The 27,721-nt window shown below is 46.9% G+C and overlaps 1 protein-coding gene across 1 annotated transcript in view; it reads left to right on the top strand.

Annotated features, from left to right (window-relative positions):
- Positions 1 to 6,927: 6,927 nt before the first annotated feature.
- Positions 6,928 to 27,721, top strand: part of SLC25A36 (solute carrier family 25 member 36) — a 46,727-nt gene continuing 25,933 nt past the window's right edge. Inside the window, exons 1-2 of the mRNA XM_044289234.1 lie at positions 6,928 to 7,314; positions 26,629 to 26,799. Coding sequence (XP_044145169.1) covers positions 7,274 to 7,314; positions 26,629 to 26,799 — 212 coding nt within the window. The 5' untranslated portion in view covers positions 6,928 to 7,273. The remainder of the gene's footprint in view (positions 7,315 to 26,628; positions 26,800 to 27,721) is intronic.

The following is a 27,721-nucleotide window of genomic DNA, read 5'->3' as shown; positions in this document are numbered from 1 at the left end:
GCTTGCCAGCGAGGTCCATGGCCTGAGCAAACTGCAACGCTCCAACGGGTGTGGACCCGCTGTGCCACTTACTGGTTTGGCTTTGGGCCAAACTTGGGAGCGGAATCTAAGTGTTCCCCTGGTTTTCACCCCTTATCCCGCTCCAAGATGCGGAAGCTGGTCTTAGCTGTAGGGGAGACACCAGGTCGCTAACGCAAGAGTGGTCCCGGTTAAGTGGCAGCTGGCCGAGCAGGCCAGAATGCCCCAGTGCAAACACTGGGGATACAGGCAGGTGAAGCGAGCGGTCACTGGATGGAAGGAGCGCAGCAGCAGAGTCAAATGAAGCAGAGCCGAGTTGGTGATTTAGCAGAGCTGGAGCTGTTAGAACAGCTCAGCTGAATAGCTCAGGTGCAGCAGGAGTAACAAGCTGAACAGCAGACAGAGGCGTTGTCGACAATCCGAATCATACACTTGAGAGCAGCGAGGAACAGGAGGATCAGGCAAAGACGAGGTCAGGATACAGGCTAAGGTCGGAAGCAGGATATCAACACAGGAACAAGCTGGAGCCTTTGCTGTAGAAAACTACAATATTGCTCAAGCATCACAGGAAGGGGGAAGCCCCCTTTAAAGGTGGTGCTTGGCCGGGATTGGAGAGAAGGCGGAATCAGGGGCGTGCACGAACCCTTAAAGAAACAGGACGCGTGCGGCTCCTACAAGGTGCAACTGAAGCTGTCGCCGCCCGCGACAGTGCAGGAAAACAGGGTCCGGAGCCTGCAGAGGAGAGGAGGAGCCTTGTGTGCAGTTCGACTGAGGTACATAGCAGGCTGCCAGCTGCCATTGGTACAAATATAAATAAAGTTTTGTTGTTTTTGCTTTTTAAACAGGCGATTCCTTTCAGTGATCATGTTCATAGTGGACAAGATATTTCTCCTGTATGCACCCTAAGAAAGCAACTAACCTACTGAGAATCCATCTTAAATGTATAAGGATCCCACAAGGAGAAGTAAATAATCTACATGGCATAATGGATATTCCTGTAGTTTTTTAGTTTTGGATGCTTCTTGCATTACTGACTAGTTAAAGACTCACAATTACTGAAGACTGAAGCATATAGTCTAAAAAAATAAAATAAAAATAACTAATCAAGACTAAGGCTGAGTTCACACGGGCGTGTCCGGATTAGGTCCGGATGCGTCCCGGTGTATTGCGGCAAACCCGCGCGATTGGGTACGCAATTGCAGTCAGTTTTGACTGCGATTGCGTTCCGATGTTCAGTGTTTATCACGCGGGTGCAATGTGTTTTGCACTCGCGTGATAAAAAACCGACTGTGGTACCCAGACCCGAACTTCTTCACAGAAGTTCAGGTTTGGGTTAGTTGTAGTGTAGATTGTATTATGTGATGTACCATGTGATTGGAGCATGTGATCTGACGTCACCAAAGGTCCTTTAGCCGACAGCTCATCAGAAGAGACCGGGAACTGCGCGATGAAGAGGACAAGGTGAGTTAATTTATTTTTTATTTTTTTAACCCTCAATTGCCCTTGTACTAAGCATTCTGTATTCAGAATGCTATTATTTTCCCTTATAACCATGTTATAAGAGAAAATAATACAGTGAATAGACTGTCACCTAGCAACCATGAGTGAAAATCGCACCGCATCCGCACTTGCTTGCGGATGCTTGCGATTTTCACTCAGCCCCATTCATTTCTATGGGGCCTGTCCTGCGTTACAAACGCAGAATATAGAGCATGCTGCGATTTTAAAGCATTGCAGAAGTGATGCGTGAAAAAAATCGCTCATGTGCACAGCCCCATAGAAATGAATGGTGCCGGATTCAGTGCGGGTGCAATACGTTCACCTACCGCATTGCACCCGCGCGGAAATCTCGCCCGTGTGAACTCAGCCTAACTAAAACATCTAAAGATCAGTCTCTCATTCAGTCCCCAGTCGGGGATTGCGATCTAAACCTATGAATCCATTCAGATTCCTTCTGAAGGATTTTTTGGTCCCAATCCCCTTTTCTTGGCGATGGGGGAATTACTTCCAAAACTGAAAATTTAAGGACCCCGAGGGTCACCTGCATGTTTCTCAATCACATGGTTAGCTACAGGAGTAGTATTATTTTTATAGATATCAATAATGTGTTCACATATCCTTCTTCTCAACTCCCTAATTGTCTTCCCAACATAGGGCCAGATTTATCATTAGCTCAAATCAGAATAATGGAGTGCAAAAGTCGCAAATTTTAGTGCAATCGCTAAAACCACATTTATTACAGTCTTAAAGGGCCGATCATAAATCTGACTTGGCTAAAACTGACTTTAGCCATATCTGAAAGTGGAGTGAGCTGTCAGAGTAATGATAAATCTGGCCCATAGTCTTTTGGACAGGAACATGGACAGATATAAACACCTCTACTCTTGCAGTTTATAAAGTCACGTATTGCAAAAGTACGCTTTGTTGCAGAGCATGTGATTGTTTTTAACACGGATATAAACTCACACGCTTTGCATACCCCGCAGCGAAACATGCCCACCGGTCTGCAATCCAGTCATGTGCCAATGCCACCTGGGGACACATAATGGCTAAGTACTAGGCGGTCTCGTAGACTTCTCCCCCTAAGATAAGTGATGCTTGGATAGGGGGGAGACAGAATTTGACTAATCGGGGTCCCTTAAAAGAATAGGCCAGTATTTATTCAAGATTGTTTTGATCTCCACATTAGCAACATCATATGTGGAGATCAGACGAATAAGTGCCTGTCCCTGTTCCGGTGGTCTTTTAGGGGTGAGAAGTGCAGTCCTGTCCTGTGTCACGGCATGTTTGAAAGCATTCAGCAGGATTGTTTGCGGATATCCTCCATCTACAAATCTCTTATAAAGCTTTCTGGCCTCTAGATGAAATTCCTCAGGATTTGAGTAATTCCTACGAACTCTTAGGTATTGCCCCCTTGGAATGCCTCTTTTTAAGGCCGAGGGATGGTAGCTATCCTAGTGCAGGATGGAGTTTGTCGCTCTTTCCTTCCTGAAGATTGGAGTTGTTAGTCTCTCCTTGTTTACATACTTTCACATCAATGAATGTGATACATTTGTCTTGAATCTCATAGGAAAACTTGAGACCAATCTAATTCATATTAAGGGTGTCCACCAAAACCACAGAAATAAGACAATAATGCACTTAGTAAAGTAGATGCAAGCACTATATATGGACAAAGTCCTCACTCTGATATGATAATATCTGAGACACTTAGTCAATATATTTTGATCCAAACACATCTAAGCCCGCCTACCGAACGCCAAGGTGGTCTCAGGTCAGGCGGGTCCTACGCTAAACCTACCTAAGCCGTTGGGCTTCTATGTCCACCATGCTGACAAACTCCCCCCCTACTTCTGTTCCACAGTACAAAAATATCATCAATGCATCTTGTCCAGAATTATATTTTTTCACCCCACCTAGACGTCCTAGACGTGGTGATCAGCATTGATCACAGCATATAAGAGGTAAATACACCAGCACTGGAGTTCTCAGCTGGCGGATACAGCAGTGGCATGTCAGTAATGGCTAGGCCCCTGTCCCTGATTGAGTGAGCACAGTTCGTGTGCCCGCCCGATCAGTGTGCCACACATGTCGGGAAGGTGTTAAATACATGTTTTATGGATGCCAGACAACCCCTTTAATATTTTGAACTGAATTCGGTGGACAATGGGCAGTGAGTTAAAGAACTGATAGATGGGAGAGGCGGATTAATCGGGCAGCAGAGTTGAGGATAGATTGGAAGTTGTTGCATAAGGCTTGTTTCACATTTGCTGATCCCGCAGGCCGGGAGCAGCCTTCCGGATCCGGCATTGCCAGAAGCTACCAGAATGCCATACAGCCCCATCTATACTAATAAAAACCCTGTGTGCGTACTCAGGACTGGTGTCCGTGCCGATAATTGAAGTGCACATGCACGGCGTCCATTCACAGCCACGCCGCCCACACCTCTTCTCTCGACTTTGCCCCAAGTCACCCCCTCGCTCTCAGCCCCACAGACTCCGCGGTCACATGACCCCGCACTTACCCCTCAGCAGGCAGCTCAGGCTGCAGACCAGCAGTCACTTCAGCATGGCACCCATGTCTGCGTGTGGCCCCTGTACATCACGAGCATGTGCCTCAAAGCTCAGAGCTCTCCCGGCCCTAGCTGACGCTCAGGACCCTCCATGCTGCGTCACATTACCTTAACAATGCATTAACAAAAAAATCGCAGCTATCCCATGTGGGGTACTGCACCAGCACGTTTCTATGATGTAGGCAGCGCGATGACCGTTCAGAAGAGGCCAGGATGCCATTGGTGCATCGTGGGACTGACAGCACGTGAGTATATGCGAGTATGCTGACTGCACTAAATGCGGAGCCACTACACTCAGGGGGCACAGACAAGGTGGCATTATATATAAGGGGGAATAGACAAGGTGGCATTATATACAGTATAAGGGGCATAGACAAGATGGTATTATATATAAGGGGACAGCACAAGGTAGCATTATATATAAGGAGCATAGACAAGGTGGTATTAGATATGAGGGAATAGACAAGGTGGCGTTATATATACAAGGGGACACACAAGTGCCAGCCGTCTCAGCCACAGCCACCAGTCAGTGGCAGCAGTCTCAGCCACAGCCACCAGTCAGTGGCAGCAGTCTCAGCCACAGCCACCAGTCTCAGCCACAGCCACCAGTCAGTGCCAGCAGTCTCAGCTACAGCTACCAGTCAGTGCCAGCAATCTCAGCCAAAAGCCGCAGCCAGCAGTCCAGCCAGCAGTCTCAGCCACTATTCACTGCCACCAGTCATAGCCAATGTGGTCAAGTTCCCTTGCCATTTAATATAGACTGTTCCTACTAATGTTTATGCACTACTGTTCTAGCACCCGTTATTGTAACGGGCTTAATGTCTAGTAGTTAACTATAATAGGGTCCGGCAGTGAACTGGCAAATATGCTGAGAATCGTCTGGACAAATACCGTTGCATTCAGTGGTTTTTTTAGCTGGCCGATTCCCAGCATTCTATGCCAGAACAGCCTGCCAGCAGTATGAGACAAGCTTTAGTTATGCTGTAGTTTTTGACTTCTGGACCAGGGGTTAGCAGATTCCGGCACTCCAGCTGTTGTGAAACTACAACTCCCATAATGCTCCATTCACCCCTGTGGTTGTTCTGAGGACAGCCAAGCAAAGTAGCAAGCAGGAAGTTTTACAAAAGCTGGAGTGCCTGAGGTTACGGACCAACACTGCATAATAACAGGTTGAACTAGAAGGACTTCCCACTAGAATCTGTCACCTCCCTGGAGCACTATTAGGTGCAGTATTAAAATAACATTACTGCTCCTGCTGAGTCAGGGTCACAAATTCTCATTTCCCCCGTTTGTGCACCTACAACGCCCCGCTGTAATGCACTGGGAGCTCTCATAAGCGGCACTTACATAATGGAGACCTTTAATTACTGTATATTACAGCAGCGCACTGCCGGGGAACATGACGGATGAACATAAAATGAAGTACTGCTCCTGAGGCTGCAGTGTGACATGTCACATTCGTGCCACTTGTCTGCAGCACTTTTATCGCTGTGATCTGGCTGTAAAAGCACAAGCAAGAACTGTCACAGGCAACGTGCTCTACGATAGCAAAGTCTCCTGACTAAGGCCTCATGCACACGGCCATTGCCATATTGCGGCCCACAATATGCGGGAACTGGCCGTGTGCAATACACAGCTGTGGTGCGGAACCCCACGGAGTGCTTCTGTGGGGTTTGTCAGTGCCTCCGCACCGCAAAAACACAGGACATGTTCAATTTTTTTGACATGCAGACAGATCACGGACCCATTCAAGTTGAATAGGTCTTGATCTGTCCCGGCCACCGCACTGACGTTGCCCGTGCATTGGGGACCGAAGGAACGGCCACGTGCATGAGGCCTAAAGCTTCTTTCACATTTGCGTTTTCCGATCCGGCAGGCTGTTCTGACTGAGAGCAGCCTGACGGATCCCGCATTGAGGGACACAACCGGAGTGCCGTCCAGCCCCATTAACTATAATGGGGTCCGGTGGTGATCCAGCAAACATGTTGAGAATCGCTGGACAAATACCGCTGCACGCAGCGTTCTTGTCTGGCCGACTCCCAGCAGTGTGAATTAAGTCTAAAATTCAAACAGAGATGGATCTTCTGCAGTTATCGCGCCAGGCTCACCGGGACACCACTGACCACCATGAGATGCAATGTCTCCGGGTAGCCCAAGCCTAATGGCGCTCCGGGGAGCGGAGGTTCCCTATAACCTCCTACGCAACGTGAGACAAGTTACACAACCCTCAGAAATGCTCAGTAGTAAACCGACGTCCTCCCTGAACCCGGCCGTGGGAGCAGACATTACCCAGTGTAACCAGTCATCAGCACGTGTCCCAGTGCTCTGTAGTAACTGGTTTATCAGTATGACTGGCATCGGGCCAGAACAGAAACCCCAATCACTGGAGGTGCAGCAATTCCCAATACATGACTGTACAAGCCTGCCCCCCATTCTAGGTAACCCCACTGATCAGACACTGGTGGCCTGTCTGTGTAACACAATGGTATGAGGTCTCCCAGGAGAAGGGTAGCATGGGGCAGCCATTCTTCACGCTGGCTCCTCACAGTGCACACGCACAGTAGCTGTCGTAGTGTCTTCTCCAGAGCTGGCCAGCACATAGAACGCACGACCTGTGAACTTCCAACACGGCGGCCAATCTGCCGCTCTGCCTGGCCACGCCCAGGGCTTGGCAATGCATGCTGGGATCTGTAGTCACTCAGTCCCTGTGACTGGTATAACGAACATTCCTCACACATCTATCCCTGCGGGAGCCAAGTCACGTGGGTCGCAGCTGCGCCGCGACGTCACTTCCGCCGCAGCTCCCAGCCAATCAGCTTGTGTTTATGTCGGTCTGCTGAATATTCATGAGGCAGAGAGGGAGCAGGCGGTAGAGGGGAGCGGTGAATGCAGGGGACGGTGTGATCCTGGCAGGACCCTGGGAGGCAGGCTCTGTGTGTGAGGTCAGGACAGGGGGCTCGCTACAGCCTGTGTAGGCGCCATTCTGCTTTATATACACTGAGCGGTCTGCTGGTGCGGAGCCTCCAGAGCTGCTGTTTGGTGGCATGCCAGCGGGCCTACATCTCCGGGCTGTGGGCTGACGTACGGGACATTGCTTCCATCCGCGGTCACCAGAGACGGGCAGAAGACTCCCCCGGGACCCTGCTCCCTCCTTCTGTCTGCAGGGGAGAAGAATGAGAGAGAATGAGCCAGAGAGACACCCTGGTGCATCTGTTTGCTGGAGGGTAGGTACCTGCTTGTCACTTACCTTGACAGGTGGAGGGCCAGGCGCCCATGACATCAAGGTGACATGTACTGATGTCTGTGCTACTCACCGCTCCGATCGTCTTCCAGCTTCTCCGCCATCGGCGGCTCCAGCTTTTCCATTAAGGCCTTTCGCACAAACTTGTCACTGAAAAGTCGACCGTTTCCCCTCAGTTTTGCTTCCGAGTCTTCCACTAATCCGTAAGCTTTTTTCCCCCCGTGTTTTTCACGCACCTGAAGGGTAAGCCGCCACCACCGTATCTTTAATCCGCGTGCTATCGTTTGTGCAGGTAATGCATTGACCTATTAATTTCTATGGGGCCATGCGCACATCCGTTTTTTTTTTGTTTGTTTTTTTGCAGGCGCTGTGCTTCCATTGGATTGCAGACGAGAATAGTCCTCTCTATTGATGGGAGTGAGGAACACGCTGCACCCGGAAGGTGTCCGTATCTTGCCGATCTTTTGGTTTTCGGACCCGGCCGTGTGCACGAAGCCTAACGCACGGCATCTCCTAGTTAGTGCAGAGCAGACGGTCCGCGCGCTGTCCCTTATTTTTCACTGGCCCCTCGAATTGAACGGACTATAAAGGCAGATGGTTATGATATTATAGATTTCAATGGCTCTTAGTATTGCGAGAACCCCTTAGCATGTTTGGGCTATATGGAATTATGACACAAAAATGTAGGTACACTCAAAATGCACCTCTCACCCAGAGGAACTGGGAGAGTCCAAACTTGGCAGCTCTGGGGTCTTCCCAGACTGGGAAACGCTATTGATGTTATTTATGGATGAATATCCCCATCATCCGTATCATTGGAGTAGTCGGCTGATTGTGTATTTTCTGTTTTACATTTAGTTGCTCTTCTCTTTATTCGTAGTATGCATTCGCACCATGAGCTAGCAACACTTCTAGGTCCATAACGACGCGGCAGTAGTGCAGCGCTGGTCTCTTCCCGCCCTTACGGACATACAGTAGACTGTTGGGGGTCTGCAGGTTAAATCTGATACAGAGGACTCGTCAAGGGCCACAGCTGTGCAACCGACCAGTGTCCTACATGAGTCCTGTAAGGACTGAGCCCGTCACGTTGGAGCAGGTAACGGACAACGAACAGGGCTGATGTATATGGTCGGTTCTTAAAGCTTGGGAGAAGGTCCAGAGCTCTGACTGGTACCAGGTGGAGGCCGTAGCCCTTACTGCCCTTGTGCCGATCCCCATTATAGCTGCTGGCCTTCTATCTAGTACAGCGATTTACCAAAACTGGTGCAGAGGAAAGTGTAGTCACCAATCGGATCCTAGCTCTTATGTTTAAGAGATTCTTTAGGAAATGAAATGACTGGTTGCCGTGGGTAATGCTACTTTCACACTTGCGTTTGGTGCGGATCCGTCTTGTATCTGCACAGACTGATCCGCACCAATAATGCAACCGCTTGTATCATTTCATAACGCATCCGTTTGCATTATTCATTCATATTGTGTCAGTCAAAAACTGATCCGTCCCCATTGATTTACGATGTAAGTCAAGACAGTTAGGCTTTGCATAGTCAGATGGTCACCAAAACGCTGCAAGCTGACCATCTAAAAAACGCAACGGAGACCAAACGCAGCCAAGCTTATGCATTCTGTACGGACCTGTATCCATTCAGAATGCATTGGGGCTGAACTGATCCGGATCTCACAAGCGGACCCAGAAATGCCAGTATGAAAGTAGCCTTACTTCTAAGGTTCCTGTGCCCTTCTTTTAGTAAAGTGACGCTCCACCTTGGTACATTAGGGGTACTTAGTGACTTGCACTGAAGTGCCCTCTGTTGTCCTGGAGAACTTGGATTAGGCGGCAGCAGCATAGCGAGGGTATTGGCAGCCGTACAGCAGCACGAGGGCAGTGCCCTGTCAAGTGTTGTAATAGCGCTGAATCAAACCACATTGTTACAGAATACTGCTCAGTGTGTGCCAGGATTTGTCCTGCAGATACGTCTCCGCTTAGGACTTCAGGACTGATGGTTAAAACCTCCAGTACAGAGAAGACCCTAGAAGTCCTCTGGTCTTCCTCTCCGTGAAGCTGTAACATGTTCTTTTCAGCTGTTTCTTCATGAATAGGTGAATGGGAAATCTCTTTGTTATGTGGCCATACAGCTGCTGTCACTACCTAGCTGGAGAGGACGGGGCTTCAGGGCTCTACGAAAGCTGACCACATATGCAGGAGCTGTTCTGGTGGGCCGTTGGTTCCCTAAAACCGATGGATTTAAAGTCTGTTTCACGTGGCCACAATCTGGTAACGTTTTAGTATCCGTAGTACTACCACTATACTGAACTTTGAAAACCACATGAGGTCCCCGTGTTATGGCGTAACCCAGACATTAGAATTTGACCACATAAAACTGGCATACGGAATGGTGAGGCAGGAATTTAAATAACTTAAAGGGGTTTTCCAAGATTTTGATTCTAATGACCTATCCTCAGGATAGGTAATAAGTATCTGATCGGTGGGGGTCCGACATTGGGGACCCCCGCTGATCAGCTGTTTGAGAAGGCACCGGCACTCCTGTGAGCTTACCAAGCACAGCGCCATACATTGTATAGTGGTTGTGCTTGGTATCACAGCACAGTCTCATTCACTTCTATGGAGCTGAGCATGATACCAAGCATAGCCTCCATACAATGTATGGCGCTGTGCTTGGTATGCACGGAGAAGGGCTCGACGTGCCTTCATAAAACAGCTGATCAGCGGGTGTCGGACCCCCCACCGATCAGATACTGATGACCTGTCTTGAGAATAGGTCATCAATATAAAAATCTCGGAGAACCCCTTTAATTAATGCTCTTTTGTTAAAGGGGTTGTCCGGGCGTTTACTTTTTTGTAATCGTACTCCCCTTACCGATTCCAACTCTCGTTAACATGTTGCTTTGTCTTTTGCTGATTTCTGGTCCCTCCTGACACGCAGGTAATGGCCACTCGGGTTGAGAGGGACCAGGAGGTAGAGACCTACGAGTAGAAGTGAGTATTAATATTATTACTTCACAGCCAAACTGCACCTTTTTAAAATATGAAGAAGTTTAAGGACTTCGACAAGAGCAGGATGTAATAGCAAGCACCGCCACTACAGCGTTGTCCGTGCTCTGCATCTCCGGCGCCGACTTCAGTCTCACTGATCAGCAGGGTGTCAGACCCCCACCCATCACCTAGTGATTTCCGGTCCTCAGGACAATAAAAACCCCTTTAAGGGAGTCTGTCACCTTGGACAAGCCGTATCAAGTATGGCACACCAGCCCCAGGCTCCATATCTCTAGTTTCTGGCTCTGTGTGCCCCTATACCATGAGGTTTGTGGGCGCACAGGTCACGTCCACAAATGGGCTCAGTGCTGAGGACTTGCCACCCTGGATTTTTGTGTGACAGATCGGCAGCGTCGTACATTACCAGCAACGTGACTGAGCTTTTAGCAATTCTTATTCACATGCTGCAGCCAAATAATGTCGGTAATTTAAATTAACCCCTGGTGCAAGTTTTTACTCTGCGAATCAATTTTTACTGCAAATTTTCAGTGTGGATTTCAAAGTATAAACTGGAAAACAGTATACTTTAAAGTGTGCGTAAAAGTATAGATAAAGTTTATTGAAACCTACTGGAAATGTGATTACATAAATTTTTCTAATGTGCTTTCTTTTTTTTTTATTTTCCTGATGCAATAGGTGCCTGAACCATTGTGCTTTAGAAGCCTGTACACCACTGTGCATGGAAGTACGGACTGAGCGAGGCATTGCTGCTCCACTAAAGCCTGACCTAGCGCGCACAGGTGAGGGAGCAATGAGCGCTGCGCTCGCTCTGCTAAATCCCTGCAGGCCAGCGGTGCAGAGTTTGAGCTCCTGAGCTTGCTCTGCTGAAGCCTGACATAGCCCATCTGTGCCAAGCTTTAGTGGAGCAAGTTTATCTTACCCGTGCCGTGGTAGTGCGCTTGCACTGAGGCGCACACCCCCGAAAGTCACGAGGGTTAAGGCATTTTCCCGAAGTAAGGATTTGTGTTAGAACACCGGCCTTTACAGCGCCCAGTGTGGCAAGGGGAGTAGGTAGTGTGGGAGTGCGGGTTCTAAAGCACAGTACACACCTGAACTTCAGGCAGCTATTTCCCTAGGAAAAGTAAAAAGTAAAATAATTAAAGCGTATTAGAAAAAATGAATGTAATCCCATTTAATACAGTTTATAGGTTTAGGTACACCTTAACTTGTGGTGGGTGCTTCAGATGTAGACAATATCTCTCGGGGAATGACTATGGAAGCCTGTCCCCTGTGATGTGGGAGTGGAAGCTGTATGGCTTTTGGCAGACTATTGGCTACATCTACACGACGACATGAGTCGCGCGACAGTTATGGCACAACTACCCTGCAATATTTGTAGCGCGAATCTCGAATGGATTTTTTGCGACTGTAGCAGTGCAACACCATAGACTATCATTATAAAAAATTGTTGCTCGACATTAGTGCGACAAAATGTTGCGCACAACAAATGTCGTCGTGTAGACCTAGCCTTATTCCACAAGGGGAACACGGCTGTTGTCAGATGTTACCTGGAAGTGTTGAGATTTATATATGTAGTTGTTCTGTGTCATGGGAGATCCAACCCTTATAGAACTGATTCTCTTTGGATAGTCTGCAGACCCCCCCCCCCCCACAGAATGATGCTGCCACAGCTATGCTTCACTGTAGAGATGTATTGGGCAGGTGATGGACACTGCCTGGTTTCATCCAGACTGACACTTAGAATTGCTGCAAAAATGTTCAATCTTAGTTTCATCAGACCACAGAATCTTGTTTTTCACAATATGAGAGTCTTTTAGGTGCTTTTTTGCAAACTCCAGGTGGGCTTTTATTGTCTTTTACAGAGTAGAGGCTTCTTTTCTGGCCACCCTGCCATGAAGCCCAGATTGGTGTGCTACCTTCTGGAAGTTTCTCCCATATGCACACAAGATATTTGGAGCTCAGCCAGAGTGACCATTTCATGCTTGGTCACCCCTCGTTCTGAGGCCCTTCTCCCCGGATTACCTTGGCTACTTTCACACTGGCAATTTGGCTTTCTGTTTGTGAGATCCGTTCAGGGCTCTCACAATCGATCAGTTTTGTCCTAGTGCATTCTGAATGGATAAGGATCCGCTCAGAATGCATCAGTTTGCCTCCGATCAGTCACCATTCCGCTCTGGAAGCGGACACCAAAACACTGCCTGCAGCGTTTTGGTGTCCGTCTGACGAAACTGAGCCAAACTGATCCGTCCTGACACACATTGTAAGTTAATGGGGACAGATCAGTTTTCTCTGCCACAATCTGGCACAATAGAAAACGGATCCGTCCTCCATTGACTTTTGATGATGTTCATGACTGATATGTCTTGGCTATGTTAAAGATAATACAAACGGATCCATTCTGAACGGATGCAGACGGTTGTATTATCTGAACGGATCCGTCTGTGCAGATCCATGACGGATCCGCACCAAATGCGAGTGTGAAAGCAGCCTTAGTATGGTGCGGCAGCCAGCTCTAGGAAGACTCCTGGTTGCTCTAAACGTCTTTCATTTGATAATTATGAAGGCCCCTGCGCTCTTGGGATCTTTCAGTGCAGCAAAAAAATGTTTTTGTACCCTTCTTGAGAGCTGTGCCTCCACACAATCCTGTCTCTGAGCACTACAGGCAGTTCTTTCCTTCTCATGGCTTGATTTTTGCTCTGATATGCATTGTCATCTGTGAGATCTTATATAGACAGGGCTGTGTCTTTCAAAATCATATCCAATCGGCTGGATTTACCACAGGTGGAGTAGAAAGATCTCAAAGATGATGAAGAGAAACGGGACGCCCCCAGAGCTAGATTTCTAGTTTCATTGCAAAGGAACTATGTATCTCCATTTTTCCTTTATAATAAATTAGCGAACATTTCTAAAATTCTGTTTTTACTTTCACTTTCATTTTGTTTTCATTATGGGGTACTGAGTGCAGAATGACGGGGGTCAACTTCTCAATTCTGGTATTATTTTAGCACAAGGCCGCAACATAACAAAATGTGAAAAAAAGTGAAAGGGTCTGAAGACTTTCTGAATGCACAGAGATAGTCTGCCCTACTGCAGCATTTGTAGAGTGTCTCTATCATCACTTGCATGGAAAGACCTGGGGCATCCTTGGAAATCATCAGGATTAGGCCTCATGCACACGACCATTGTTCTGGTCCGCATCCGAGCCGCAGTTTTTGTGGCTCGGGTGCGGACCCATTCACTACAATTGGGCAGTAAAAGATGCGGACAGCACTCCGTGTGCTGTCAGCATCCGTTGCTCCGTAACATGTCCTACTCTTGTCCGTTTTGTGGACAAGAATAGGCATTTCTACAATGGGCCGCCTGTTCCGTTCCGCAAATTGCAGTCAGTCTGGCTACTACCCGTTAGGGGTGTGTCCCTGCACAGTCTGCCTCTGGTAGTACTGATTGGATAGAGTGAGACTGTGCAGGGACACATCCCAGCTGATAACCCCCAGTTGTACATTTATTCTTGGGAATAACAGAGGAATTACATAGCGTATTCATAAGAATAGATGCTGCAGAACAGTCATTCCATGTGGAATACAATTATGTAGTACAGAGATGTCCAGCTGTTACAAAACTACAAATCCCAGCATTCACGGACAGCCTACAGATATCGGAGCCTGTTGGGAGTTGTAGTTTTGCAACAGCTGGAGGGCCGTAGGTTGGGCATCCCTGATGTAGTAAAACAAAGATTAAGGAGTGGTGACAAGACTTTAAAGGGGCTTTCCAAGATTAATATCCATATCAGATCAGCGGGGGTCCAACGCCGGGCACCCCCCACTAATCGGCTTTTTGAGAAGGTTTCAGCGTTGAATCTGATATTGATGACTTGGGGCTCTTTCACACTTGCGTTGTCCGGATCCGGCGTGTACTCCACTTCTTGGAATTACACGCCAGATCCGGAAAAACGCAAGTGAACTGAAAGCATTTGAAAAAGGATCCGTCTTCAAAATGCTTTCAGTGTTACTATGGCACCCAGGACGCTATTAAAGTCCTGGTTGCCATAGTAGTAGTGGGGAGCGGGGGAGCAGTATACTTGCCGTCCGTGCGGCTCCCGGGGCGCTCCAGATTGACGTCAGAGCGCCCCATGCGCATGGATGACTTGTCCATGCGATCACGTCATCCATGCGCGTGGGGCGCCCTGACGTCACTCTGAAGCGCCCCGGGAGCCGCACGGATGGTAAGTATGCTGCTCCCGCTCCCCACTACACTTTACCATGGCTGCCAGGACTTTAGCGTCCCGGCAGCCATGGTAACCATTCAGAAAAAGCTAAACGTCAGATCCGGCAATGCGCCGAAACGACGTTTAGCTTAAGGCCGGATCCGGATCAATGCCTTTCAATGGGCATTAATTCCGGATCCGGCCTTGCGGCAAGTCTTCAGGATTTTTGGCCGGAGCAAAAAGCGCAGCATGCTGCGGTATTTTCTCCGGCCAAAAAACGTTCCGGTCCGGAACTGAAGACATCCTGATGCATCCTGAACGGATTTCACTCCATTCAGAATGCATTAGGATAAAACTGATCAGGATTCTTCCGGCATAGAGCCCCGACGACGGAACTCTATGCCGGAAGAAAAGAACGCAAGTGTGAAAGAGCCCTTAGGCCTCATACACATGACAATCGGTGCCCCGTGCCCGTATTGCGGGGCGCAAACAGCGGGTCCTCAGTATACAGGCACCAACCTTGTGCAGCTCAGGCTGGATGATAAATTTAGTGCATGGCTAGACACTTTTGTCTAATGTTGCACAGCTTTTACCCAAATTTTGGTGCAAAACTGCATCTTGGTGCTTTTTGTAGCACAACTGATTGATTGTAATTGGTGAGTAAGTTGCTGCATCCACAAGATCATCCCTTTAGCGTGCCTTCACACGTTGCAGACTTCTCCGCGACAAAATCCACAGTTGTTTGTTGCGGATTTTGTGTGTGAATAACTTTAGGGATTTCTGTACAGACAACAGCTACATTGAGATGAATGGAGACATTTGGCTACAGGAAATCCTCGACAAAACTTTACTTGCGTTCTGTTTCGCTGCGGATTGTTAAGTCTGCAACAGAACGGAGGTATTGACACTTATCATCCCCATAGGCTGACATGGTGGATGTCTTTATGGTGCGTATTTTGTTGTGGAAAATTCCACATGTGAAGGCACCCTTCATACGGCGGCTTTTTAAGCGGAATTTAAACTCAGACAGCCACACCAAAACCCTCTGACGGCCCCGTCCTCTCTGTCTCCCATACATCTCAGGAAGGCAGATAGGATGTGACTGTTGGTGGGTGGGCTCTTAGCTAAATTTCTGCGGCTGACCATGCTTAAATTCTGCTTAAAAAGACGCTATGTGAATGTCCCCTTGCACTGCACCTGTAGTTCAATGGTTAAAATCAATCGGTCATGCTACAAAAAGTCGTGCCAGTATGGGGTTCATTTATTAAGGGACTTGCAAATATTTCATTAAATGAAATTTGACCGGCCGTGCGGGTATCTGGTTGCACAGCCGGTTTCATGGCATGTTTGGGGCCAGGCAAATTTACTAACATGTACACATGACTTGCCTTAGATTTACCTAATTTATGATGAGGCGTGCACCTTGTCATGAGTTAGCTGAATCTTACGCAGCGCAGGAGGGAATCTAAGGCCGAACGCTAATATGTAGCTAGCCTTAGTAAGTGTGCTTCTTTTTTTCTTTTTTTTTGTATTTGCTACGTGCGTCTTTTAATTGAGGAAGAATTAATGACTTCAGTCAGATATCGCAGTAATAAATAGCGCTGGACTATCTGAAAGGGATCTGCTGTCACTGGTGGCTAGGAAGCCGTACTTGCTATGGCACTGCCATCCTGCCTTTAACCACAGGTCTGTTTTTTGTTGGAGAGCTGTTCCTCACGTGTTTGAGGGTAAATATCTCCTGCGGCTGGTTGTGTTGTCACATTGCTCCATAGTAGGGGAAAGGTCACAGAGCAGGAGATCTCAGAAGGAAGAGGAATGACTTGTAGACGCAGCTTAGTCCCGTCAATGGCCGTGCAGCACGGGCGGTCAGATTTAATGGCCAGCCTGACGTTACCCAAGGACACGTCTAAACGTCTCCTCAGCTGGGCTCGGGCCTGCTCCTGGTGTAGTTGTCATCTCTCTTGTATCGCACGGACATTGAAGTCACCTTGCCGAAGAATTCCTGCTCTTTATCTGAAGGATTCATTTAATAAAGAACTTCACCAGGGCAAGGCCGCATGTGTTAAGTTTTAGGTGTATCTTTCCCCAGGTAGGTGCACTTGTCTGAAGGGAGGTAAGGCTTGGTGGTTGCTGTGCACCCACTTAAAAGGTTTTTTTCAACATAATTGAAAGTCTTGGGCAACCCCTACAGCACCTTAAAATAAAACCTTTACACACTACGCTGTTTCTGTGGCGATGGACCAGTACTCCCACTGCAGAATTGCCTTATGAAACCCTAAGGCCTCTTTCACACGGGCGTCAGTTTTTTTGCCCGGATAAGAGCCGGGTGCGTTGCGGGAAAATGCATTGTCATGTGTTGCACTCGCGTGAGAAAAATCGCGCATGTTTGGTACCCAAACCCGAACTTCTTCACAGAAGTTCGGGCTTGGGATTGATGTTCTGAAGATTGTATTATTTTCCCTTATAACATGGTTATAAGGGAAAATAATAGCATTCTGAATACAGAATGCATAGTAAAACAGTGCTAGAGGGGTTAAAAATAAAATAAAAAATAATTTAACTCACCTTAGTCCACTTGATCGCGAAGCCGGCATCTCCTTGTGTCTCCTCTGCGCTGAACAGGACCTGGGGTGAGCTGCTGCATTAAATACCGGTTAAGGACCTTTGATGACGTCACTCCGGTCATCACATGGTATGTCACATGATCTTTTACCATGGTGATTCACCATGGTAAAAGACCATGTGATGACCGGAGTGACGTCATCAAAGGTCCTTAACCGGTATTTAATGCAGCAGCTCACCCCAGGTCCTGTTCAGCGCAGAGGAGACACAAGGAGATGCCGGCTTCGCGATCAAGTGGACTAAGGTGAGTTAAATTATTTTTTATTTTTTTTTAACCCCTCTAGCGCTGTTTTACTATGCATTCTGTATTCAGAATGCTATTATTTTCCCTTATAACCATGTTATAAGGGAAAATAATAATGATCGGGTCTCCATCCCGATCGTCTCCTAGCAACCGTGCGTGAAAATCGCACCGCATCCGTACTTGCTTGCGGATGCTATGCGATTTTCACGCTTCCCATTCACTTCTATGGGGCCTGCGTCGCGTGAAAATCGGACAATATAGAGCATGCTGCGATTTTCACTCAACGCACAAGTGATGCGTGAAAATCACCGCTCATGTGCACAGCCCATAGAAATGAATGGGTCAGGATTCAGTGCGGGTGCAATATGTTCACCGCACGCATCGCACCCGCACGGAAAACTCGCCCGTGTGAAAGGGGCCTAAGAATTAAAATTCCACATCACACGAAGAAACAACTTGGTGGGTCAGCTCTAGCTGCAGAAATGGTGGCGGGTGGCCCATTGAATGGTGGCTAAATCCACATACACATCTGCAGCATTTACAGCTTTAGGCCTCTTGCACACAACCGTATCCGTTTCGCCGATACCAGCCTGTATTTCCATTTTTTTGCTCTGTTATAGGAGAAGAATAACGGAAAAAAATAAATGGAAGTGCCGGTTTTGGCGCATAACTGGTAGAAACGGACCCTAACAAATCCTATACTATGGGATCCGTTCAGTTTCCTTTCAGCATAATTTTCTTACATTTTTTTTTTTTTGGGACAAAAAGTCCAGCACGCAGGACTTTTCTCTCCGCTATTTTTGATGACCTGTGACGGAGGCCTCGAACACAGCCTGTGCCGTCTAGTATGCTCCTACTTATCGGCACTCTCTGTCCTCAATACTGTGAGCATTATTGCAAATGTTTTATTGATCCCAAATCCTAAGTTTGTGTATCCAGCTCCTGTGCAGATTTTTGTGTCTCCATGGTTACCCGTTTGTAGACTGACCTTGCAATTCTGTGGTCCTCCGCTTCATCTGCATCTCTCTTCCTATATAAATATAGCATTTGACAGCATACATTTTCTCCAGAATTCTAGCTATCGTGGTATGAAGATGGCTTTAGCCAAGCGGGGCATTGAGCGTAACAGAATATACCGAGGGCAGCGCTGCGGTCGGCTTGTACTTTGTCTTCTCTGTTATTGAGATATAGTGGATGCATGTTAATAGCTTAACAAAGGGCGAAGTATTGAACCTTTGCACAGATATTTTGGAGTTAGGTATGTGCATGGCCTGTGCTCTCTCTCACTCCCATAGACTTCAATGCACTGTCCTTAGAGACCAATACTGCTTTTGACCACTGCCTCAGCACTTGTCAGACATATGACATATCCTGTTAAGAGGACCCTTCTCCTGACATGCTCGTTTTAATAGCTACATGCATTCATCATGTAATACCAATTCTGGAGCATCTGTTCTTATGGCTCTATGTTGTGCCATTCCTTTATTATTTCTACTAGAAGTTATGAATGAATTGTTAGCAGTCTGCAGTAAGGGTACAGAGGGGAGGTAACCAGATTTGGGGGGGGGGGGGGGGTGTACCTGCACAGACTGAGAATGGCAGCACTGATCGGATAGAGTCTGTGCAGGTACACCCCCCCCCCCCCCCCAAACTGGTTACTCCCCTCTGTACCCTTACTGCAGACTGCTAACAATTCATTCATAACTTCTAGTGGAAATAATAAAGGAATGGCACAACATAGAGTCATAAGAACAGATGCTCCAGACTTGTTATTACATGGGGAATGCATGTAGCTATTAAAACAGACATGTCAGGAGTGGTGACAGATCCTCTTTAATAAGTTTGGCCAGTATTGCATGCGGTATTGACAATAGTATGTTCATGTCTTTTGTATTTGAACTGTGTAGTGATGGTCTCACATTGGGTTCCAAAATTGACTGACCTGTCCATGGACCCTCCCAGTCTTCACGCCATAGTCCTGTTTTGCCATGGTGGCTCCCTGTGGTTGTTTAAGGTTAAGGGTCCTTTTACCTGGCCAGTGATCGGAAACTATCACTGCTCATAGACCAGGGATGCTCAACCTGCGGCCCTCCATCTGTTGTTAAACTACAGCTCCCACCATGCCCTGCTGTAAGTTGATAACTGTCTGAGCATGCTGGGAGTTGTGGTTTTGCAACAGCGGGAGGGCCTCAAGTTGGGCATCCCTGTCATAGACTAATAAAAACAATCTTATATTCGGTTGTTTGTCCCCATAGCCACAATGATGGCAACATGTAGCACCAACTGATCAGCACTCAGTATTGGCCAGAAATCTGTGTCAGAGGAGACTGCGCAAAAGTCATTATATGTCTCTACTAAATTGGTGGGGCTGCACTCGCTGTCCAATCTGTGAGGTGCTTCAGGGGAGTGGATATGATCCCCCATAAACAATAGGAAGAGAAGTACCACTGCACACTCGGGGTTAACATGCAAGTAAAAGTCTTTTATTGTGACATATCCTCCAATGAATACATTGGTAGATCAGGAAGAATACCTGTTTGGGACTCCAAATCTTGACGTTTTGGTCACGTAAGTCCCAGGAGAAAATCGGAAGTGAGTAAGGAGGACCCCCGTGGCACAGCGTGGAAGCGCTGCGGGGGAGGCTGTAGGCCAGGACAGTATTCAAGTCTGTATCGACTTCTGGAACCTTTCTTCGTGAGAGGCCCAGGAGGGCAGATGTTTGTGACCATGGCAGGCCTGGTGCCAAGTCATACTTTCTCCTTTATTTTTCATATCTGAGATGCTATGCCGCCTGGGTGCCCATATATGAACAGAGGTTTCTACTATTGGCACAGTCCGCAGGCGAATGAAGCGCTTAGTTTAATTGCTTGGACTCGGGGTCTTGCTGAGCGATTGCACTTTTTCCTTCTTTTTTCTGCCCTGTCACATCAGCAGTTCCTGCCAAAACCCCTCAATACGAGAGCTTGTTTGTCCCTTAATTGGGGCCTGTTGTTAGTGGACCCAGTTATTGTTCAAGCACACGTCCTGGGAGTCATTGAGCGTCTCTCTGGACACTGCGCCCATTAGGAGCCTTGTTGCCCCTGTGTCTGCCAGTTAATAGAGGGCACGCGTTTGTCCCATATGCTTCTGCCAAGCATCCCAGCGCTTTCTGCCAAGGCGCCTGGTACGAAGCTGGACAAAAACCCTTTGCTTTCACACTGGATTTCTATAGGTTAACCCTTTCCCTGCCAACACTTTTCCTTACAGGATGATACTTCAATAGCCAAGGACGTATCTTTATATGTCTTTGTTACTCATGGCAGGATCTTGGGCAGAGATATCAGCCTGGTCTTAAATTGGTTTTAAATCTGACAATCTAGGCGTTAAAGGGGTTCAGTCATCAGATATGTCGCAGGAAATAAATCCAGCAGAGCAATGACTGTGGAGCTCTCTGGACCCATGTGCGGTACTGGGCTGGTTCTGGCTTTGTTAGAGAGTATTATGTCGGTTTTACTCTTTTTTTCCTTTAATCCCGGCAGAAGCCCCCTGGTAACTGGCTGTTCAGGCAGCCCACCTCAAGGAGGCCGGGGGTTCCAGAAGAAGGATGCCGTCCTGTCATAAAGTGGTATCATACCCTAGTAACATGCCATTACTTGCAATATGGAAATGCCCCTTTAAATCTCTAGGATGGCCTGTATTTTTTCCTGAATGTTCTCTTGAAATCTTTCTGCTGTATTTCTGCCTTGGAAAGGCTCTCGGCTGGCACAATGGCAGCACTGTTTTCACTTACCTCCTCCAGATTTATCCAATCAGAGGTGGGTATTGTCACCCCCGCATCCCTATAAATATTTTGTTTCAGAACAAGGATTTTATTACTTTCTTTTTAAATTAATGTGGAAAATAGTGACTATTTCTGTGTTTTCCTTCTATTCGAAAAGGAAAAGCTAAGAATGTACAGCCCGTTTATGGTGGTATATGTGCCAGTTTCGAGGTGCTTTTAGTTTTATTTTGTTTTTCATTTATTTTTTATTTTTTAGACCCATTTAAAGGAGTTGTCTTACTTCCCTAAATGGCATTTACTATGTAGAGAAAGTTAATAGAAGGCACTTGCTAATGTATTGTGATTGTCCATATTTCCTCCTTTGCTGGCTGGATTCATTTTTCTATGACAGGCGTGCTCAACCTGCGGCCCTCCAGCTGTTGTAAAACTACAACTCCCACCATGCCCTGCTGTAGGCTGTTCGGGCATGCTGGGAGTTGTAGTTTTGCAACAGCTGGAGGGCTGCAGGTTGAGCATGCCTGTTCTATGACATTATACGCTGTTCGTTTCCATGGTTACGGCCACCCTGTAATCCAGCAGCAGTGGCCGTGCTTTCACACTATAGGAAAAATCTCCAGCCTATGTGCGCTCTTATGGTCCAGGCCACCAGTGAGGCTGGCGCTTTTTTCTATGGTGTGCAAGCATGGCCACCGATGCTGGTTTGCAAGATGGTCGTAACTATGGAAATGAGCAGTGTATAATGTGATGAGAAAGTGGGACAACCCCTTTAATGTCTCTGTGTATTTTCAGTGTGTTCTGGCATGTTTTATTTTCCTGTTTTTATCTTTTCCACCCCCTTTCTAATAAAATAAAAAAAATCATAATTTAAAAAGAGGGTGCAGGGAACTCACAAATATGGCACGTTGTCCCAAATTGTGTTGATTTATGTTATGTCTTATCATTGGGCCATTAATTAAGGGTCCATTCACACGTCCGCTATTTCGTTCCTCATTAAGCGGAACGAAATTGCGGACCCGCACTTCCTGGTCCGCAATTCCGTTCCCGAAAAAAAATAGAACATGTCCTATTCTTGTCCGCAGTTGCGGACAAGAATAGGCATATTCTATAGTGCCGGCGATGTGCGGTCCGCAAAATGCGGAACACACATTGCCGCTGTCCATGTTTTGTGGATCCACAAAACACACACTGATGTGTGAATGGACCCTAAAGGTCATACTAAGGCCTATTGCACACGACCGTGGTTTTGTTCCGCATCCGAGCCGCAGTTTTTGCGGCTTGGATGCGGATCCATACACACTCCATGTACTGTCCGCATCCGTTGCTCCAGTCCATGGTCTGCAAAAAAAAAAATAACCTGTCCTATTGTCCGTTTTGCGGACAATAATAGGCAGTTATATCAATGGCTGTCTGTGCCATTCCTCAAATTGCGGAACGCACACGGTCGCAATCCGTGTTTTGCGGATCCGCAATTTGCGGACTGCAAAACACACAACGGTCGTGTGCATGAGGCCTAATTCTTCTAAAAGTGTTCAGCTATCCCCCTGACTTCTGCATGCGCCGACTACATGAGTAGACTGAAGTACGCCTCAGCCAGCAGCTTATCTTCCTGAGAACAGAAGGATCAGACATTGAATTTGAACATGCCTGATCCTTTTTGGTTGGCTGGTTCCTTTGAAATCTGCTTTTCCTCATGTTTCATCCAATCCTGGACTAGTAAAACAAAACAGCTCATCAGTTCTAATGTTATTTATCTATGGCCACGTAAAATCCACATCTCTGGCAAAGTGATTTACTAATCTGTACCTACTCTTACGTTGTTCATTGTGTTATTCCAAGTTATCCCCTATCCACAGGTCTAAATTCCCCTTAGACCAATTGAGGGTCAAACTAGTTTGACCCCAACCGGTCAGCAGAATGTAGGCCTCGTAGCCTGTGGGCACCCCTGAAATGAATGGGACGGCAGGTCGTGCATGTGCACTGCCACTCCATTCATCTCTACAGGACTGCCAGAGACAGCCGAATACAAGCAGCAGTGCTGTTGCTCGACCTACTGCTCCATGAATTTTGAGGTCATTTGGGGGGAATAGGGTTTCTTTCTTGTGATTTATTGAGGTCCTAGTGGTCAAACCCCCAACGATCTAATAACCGAAATACCTTTTTAAAAGAACAAAAAGCCTAGAAATAAACGGGAGATAAACATGCCCAGACGGGCTCAGAGGCCATGTGCCGTTTGTGGACACATCAATGCTGGTTGTGCCCCCTTTTGGTTTGGCACAGAACGCAAGTCGTTTTGTTTTTTTTTTGCCTTAAAACTTGCCCAGGCAAGTCGTTTTGTTTCCTGCTGATGTCTACCAGATGAAAATAGTAGCTGTCTAAGGGCCCTATTACATAGGCAGATAGAGCAGACGATTGTTGGGAGGGAAGCGTTTCCTCCTGTCAATCGCCTGCTCCCTAGAGGAGGAGACTGCTGCTAATGCATGCAGCAATCTCCTCCTCAGTATAGGGACGAGCGGTCATTAATGCATTACTCTTCCCTATACTGACCATTGTTTGACGGCATCAGAGCGCCTATTATAAGGCATGATCTGCTGCAGACAAGCCAGGATTTGTTAAAAAATCACAATTGCCCGCTAAACAAGCTCATTCATTGCGTAATCGTGGCAGTATAACACTGCCAGATGATCGATAACAATAATCTGCCTGTGTAATAGGGCCTTGAGTGTTGAGATCTAGAGAAGAGGCAGAACTTAAAGTTTTTGGGAGCTCATTTGCTTTCAGAAATATGCCTATATTAGGCGTATTTATGGCATGCATTGCGTAGCAATCTGTGACTTTTCAGTGCTCACGCCAGGTCTAAAAAACGTGGGCGAGGAAGGGGGTGGGCAAACAGATGACATCCATGTGCCGTATACATTTTTTTTGTGACAACCCCCCCCCCTCCCCCACACACAGAAATGAATGGTTCGACGTGCAGTCTCATTCATCATTTTCTACACCCGTTTTGCGTGTAGAAAACGATCTAAATGTAAGCCAGCAAGGAAGCTTGCTTACTTTTAGACCAGCGCCAGATATGCCAAAGTTATGTAGAGGCCAGCGCCTATAGATAATTTTGGCGGATTAACTGCCAGCGCAAGGAGTTATTAAGACCATTGTCTAAAAAGCCGGTCTTAACAAATGACCCCCTTTGTCTCCTATTGCAGTGGCAGATTGTGCAGCCTGTTACCTTACTGCCAGACGCTGTGAATAGGAAGTCATTTGGCTAAACTAGGGCACATAGCAAAATTAATTATGGGGGAGATTTATCAAAACTGGTGTAAAGGAAAACTGGCTTGGTTGTGGAATTAGATTGGTTGCTATGGGCAACTAAACCAGTTTTCCTTTACACCAGTTTGATAAATTACCCCCCTTTCTCCATTGTTTTTTGCATTTTATTAACTTTTTTTTATTTTTTATTTATTTATTATATTTTTATGCAAAAAACAATGGAGAAAGAGGGGAGATTTATCAAACTGGTGTACAGGAAAACTGGTTTAGTTGCCCATAGCAACCAATCTAATTCCACAACTAAGCCAGTTTTCCTTTACACCAGTTTGATAAATCTTCCCCTTTCTCTATTGTTTTTTGCATTTTATATATTTTTTTTAAAGTTGACAGTCCTTTTAAGTTGCTTCGGGTTGCATGATATCCCCTTATATATACACTGGGGTACAAAGAAATGTACCTTGTTAGCCAGCCAGAATGTAGGCACGGTTCTGTGATGATAAAATGTGTGTGTGAGCGTCACATCATTATTTTATTGCATTCATGTGAAATGTTGCTCGTTTTCCCACCAACCTGTTTTTATCTGACAATAAAAGGAAACCTTTTATCTAAGGATCTGATTTTCTAATGGAGTCTTGGTTCTTCATGTCCGACTTGTGCTCTTTGCTGGACCATTAAACACCCGGCCGTCATTGTTTTTTCCAGGAGGCTGGTGTCATTTGTACCTTAATGAAGTTCTCGGAGCCCATTCCAGATCTAAGTTCTCATTTGTTTCATTACCCATTCAGCCATGCGGCTTCCATTCCTAAAATGTGCCTTTCTGCTGGGGCCCTGCTGACCGGTATTGCAACGTTTCCCAGACTTGTATAACTGCACATATTGTAATGAAAGGGAAAAAAAAACAAAAAACACTATTGAGAAGCCAAGATCCAAACGTAAAAAAATTCTACTTACAACACATTCTATACTTACAACATGTGTTCAGTAACTTCCTTCCTGGATGCTCACTTTAAAGGAATTTTCCGGATTTCTTTTTATTTAGTAAAGGAAGCGGAGAATGTAGTAAAAAAATAAAAATAAAATGTCTACCCTGGTGAATCCTCCTCCGCTTCAGTGGTCCCATAAGACTCTGTTCACCATGATGTGCTGTACATGCGCACATGACAGATGCAGACAATCACTGGCCTCATAAAACCCTTTCTAAGGTCGGATTTTTAGGGGTTTTCCAGGATTTTATAACTGTTGACCAATCCTCTGGATAGGTCATCAGTACCTGATCATTAGGGGCCCGACACCCAGAACCCCAGCTGATCTGCTGTTTGAGAAGGCGCCGGTGCTTGTTTGGGCGCCACGACCATCTATCTGCAACCACGCGCAGTGCCTTACAATGTATTGCGGCTGTGCTTGGTATGGCAGCTCAGCCCCATTCACTTCTATGGGGCTGAGATGTGCCTGGACCACGTGACCAATGAATGGGACGTCACTGGCCTAGTGAAAGCTGTGAGAGGGAGCGCAGGTGCATTCTCAAACAGCTAATCGGCGGGGGTTCTGGGTGTCGGACCCCCACCATTCAGATACTGATGGCTTATCCAGAGGATAGGTCATCACTTATAAAATCTTGGAAAACAGTGGCGCTTACTCAGGACCTGAGTGGACACCATTGCTAGTGCTGCTGTTTTAAACAGGCACCCGCCACCAGTGTCTGTTATGGGAGACAGCTGTGATCGGACATTTACCACTCGGATACTATACATCTCAGGGGTCATGTATCTGGTGTTGACTAAGGCCTCATGTACACGACTGTTGTGTTTTGCGGTCCGCAAAACACTGATGGCGTCAATTTGTGGAAAGGCACGGACAGCCATTAATATAACTGCCTATTCTCGTCTCCATAAAACGCGGACAAAAATAGGACAGGTTACTTTTTTTTTTTTTTTTTTTTTTGCGGACCACAGAACGAAGCACTGGATGCAGACAGCACACGGAGTGCTGTCCGCATCTTTTGCGGCCCCATTGAAGTGAATGGGTCCGTATCTGAGCCGCCAAAACTGCAGTCTGTGGACCAAAACAACGGCTGTGTGCATGAGGCCTAAATAGTACCCCTAATAGGTTGGCCAAGATAATCCAAAATGTTTTAAATTTTTTATTTTATTTTTTCTAACGTTTTTGCTTTTCCGATTTTTCTCTTTGCAGATGTGGGGGCACTGTCGGTGCCATATTGACCTGCCCTTTGGAAGTTGTGAAGACGAGACTACAGTCCTCATCGGTGACTTTCTACATCTCTGAAGTTCAGCTCAACACAGTGAATGGCGCTAGCGTTAACAGAGTGGCAAGAGTGTCCCCGGGACCACTGCATTGTCTCAAGTATGAAACCCATTAGTGACAAAGCTGTAACAAATGGAAATGCATCTATGTGAAATCTAGTCGGGTCCTTCACAGGAATTGCATTGTTTAGCCTTAAAGGGGTTTCCCAGCGTTTTGATCTTTAACTAGCCCCAGGACCATGTTGTACCTAATGGGGGGGGGGGGGGGGGGTTCTCTCCTTCTCCACACCGTGCCATTCCGGTGTCCTTCCTCTGTTACACCATCTCCGGCTCCCAGTCTGTAGACATCCGGACAGGGTCACGTGTGCCACTGCTGCCGATGACCAGCTTCACCAGTTATGTGTCCTCAAGAGACATGTCGCTGCTGGGTCATGTGCTGCTTGGGAACATGACAGCATCCAGATGTGAGGCTTCACATCACACGCCTGGGGCTGGGAAAACCCTTTTGAGAGTAAAATCATATTTAAGAAACTTTGATATAGATTACCTGAGAAAACTGCTCTTTCTTCACTTATCAGACTTTTCTCCTGCTCCATCAATCCCACCTCTCCCCACCAAAACCAGTAAGGGTCCTTACACACAAGCTGACAGAGCTGTGCAATGCTTGGGAACAAAAGTTCATAGGAAGGTGTGTTCTTGGTTATTTCCCACTTGTTAGCTGAATTTACAGGGATGTATGGAGATGAACAATCGGTAATATGATCGTTTCATGATTTGTCAACAGCATTTTGCTCGTAAAGAGGACGACGTGCCGCCAACGAACAGGGATTTGAAGTGCCACATAAAAGATGTGATCACTTGACAGAATAGCGTTGATAGCGTGATCGGCAGCAGCTTAAAGTGGTTGTCTCATCTCGGACAATGGGGGCATATCGCTAGGATATGCCTCCATTGCCTTATAGGCGCGGGTCCCACCGCTAGGATCTGCACCTATATTGGGAATGGAGCCCCTCAAAGTAGTG

Source organism: Bufo gargarizans, chromosome 4 (assembly GCF_014858855.1).
Source record: "Bufo gargarizans isolate SCDJY-AF-19 chromosome 4, ASM1485885v1, whole genome shotgun sequence".
Classification (NCBI taxonomy): Eukaryota; Metazoa; Chordata; class Amphibia; order Anura; family Bufonidae; genus Bufo; species Bufo gargarizans.
Note: the sequence above shows the minus strand (reverse complement) of the source record. Positions and strands in the feature narration are given on the sequence as shown.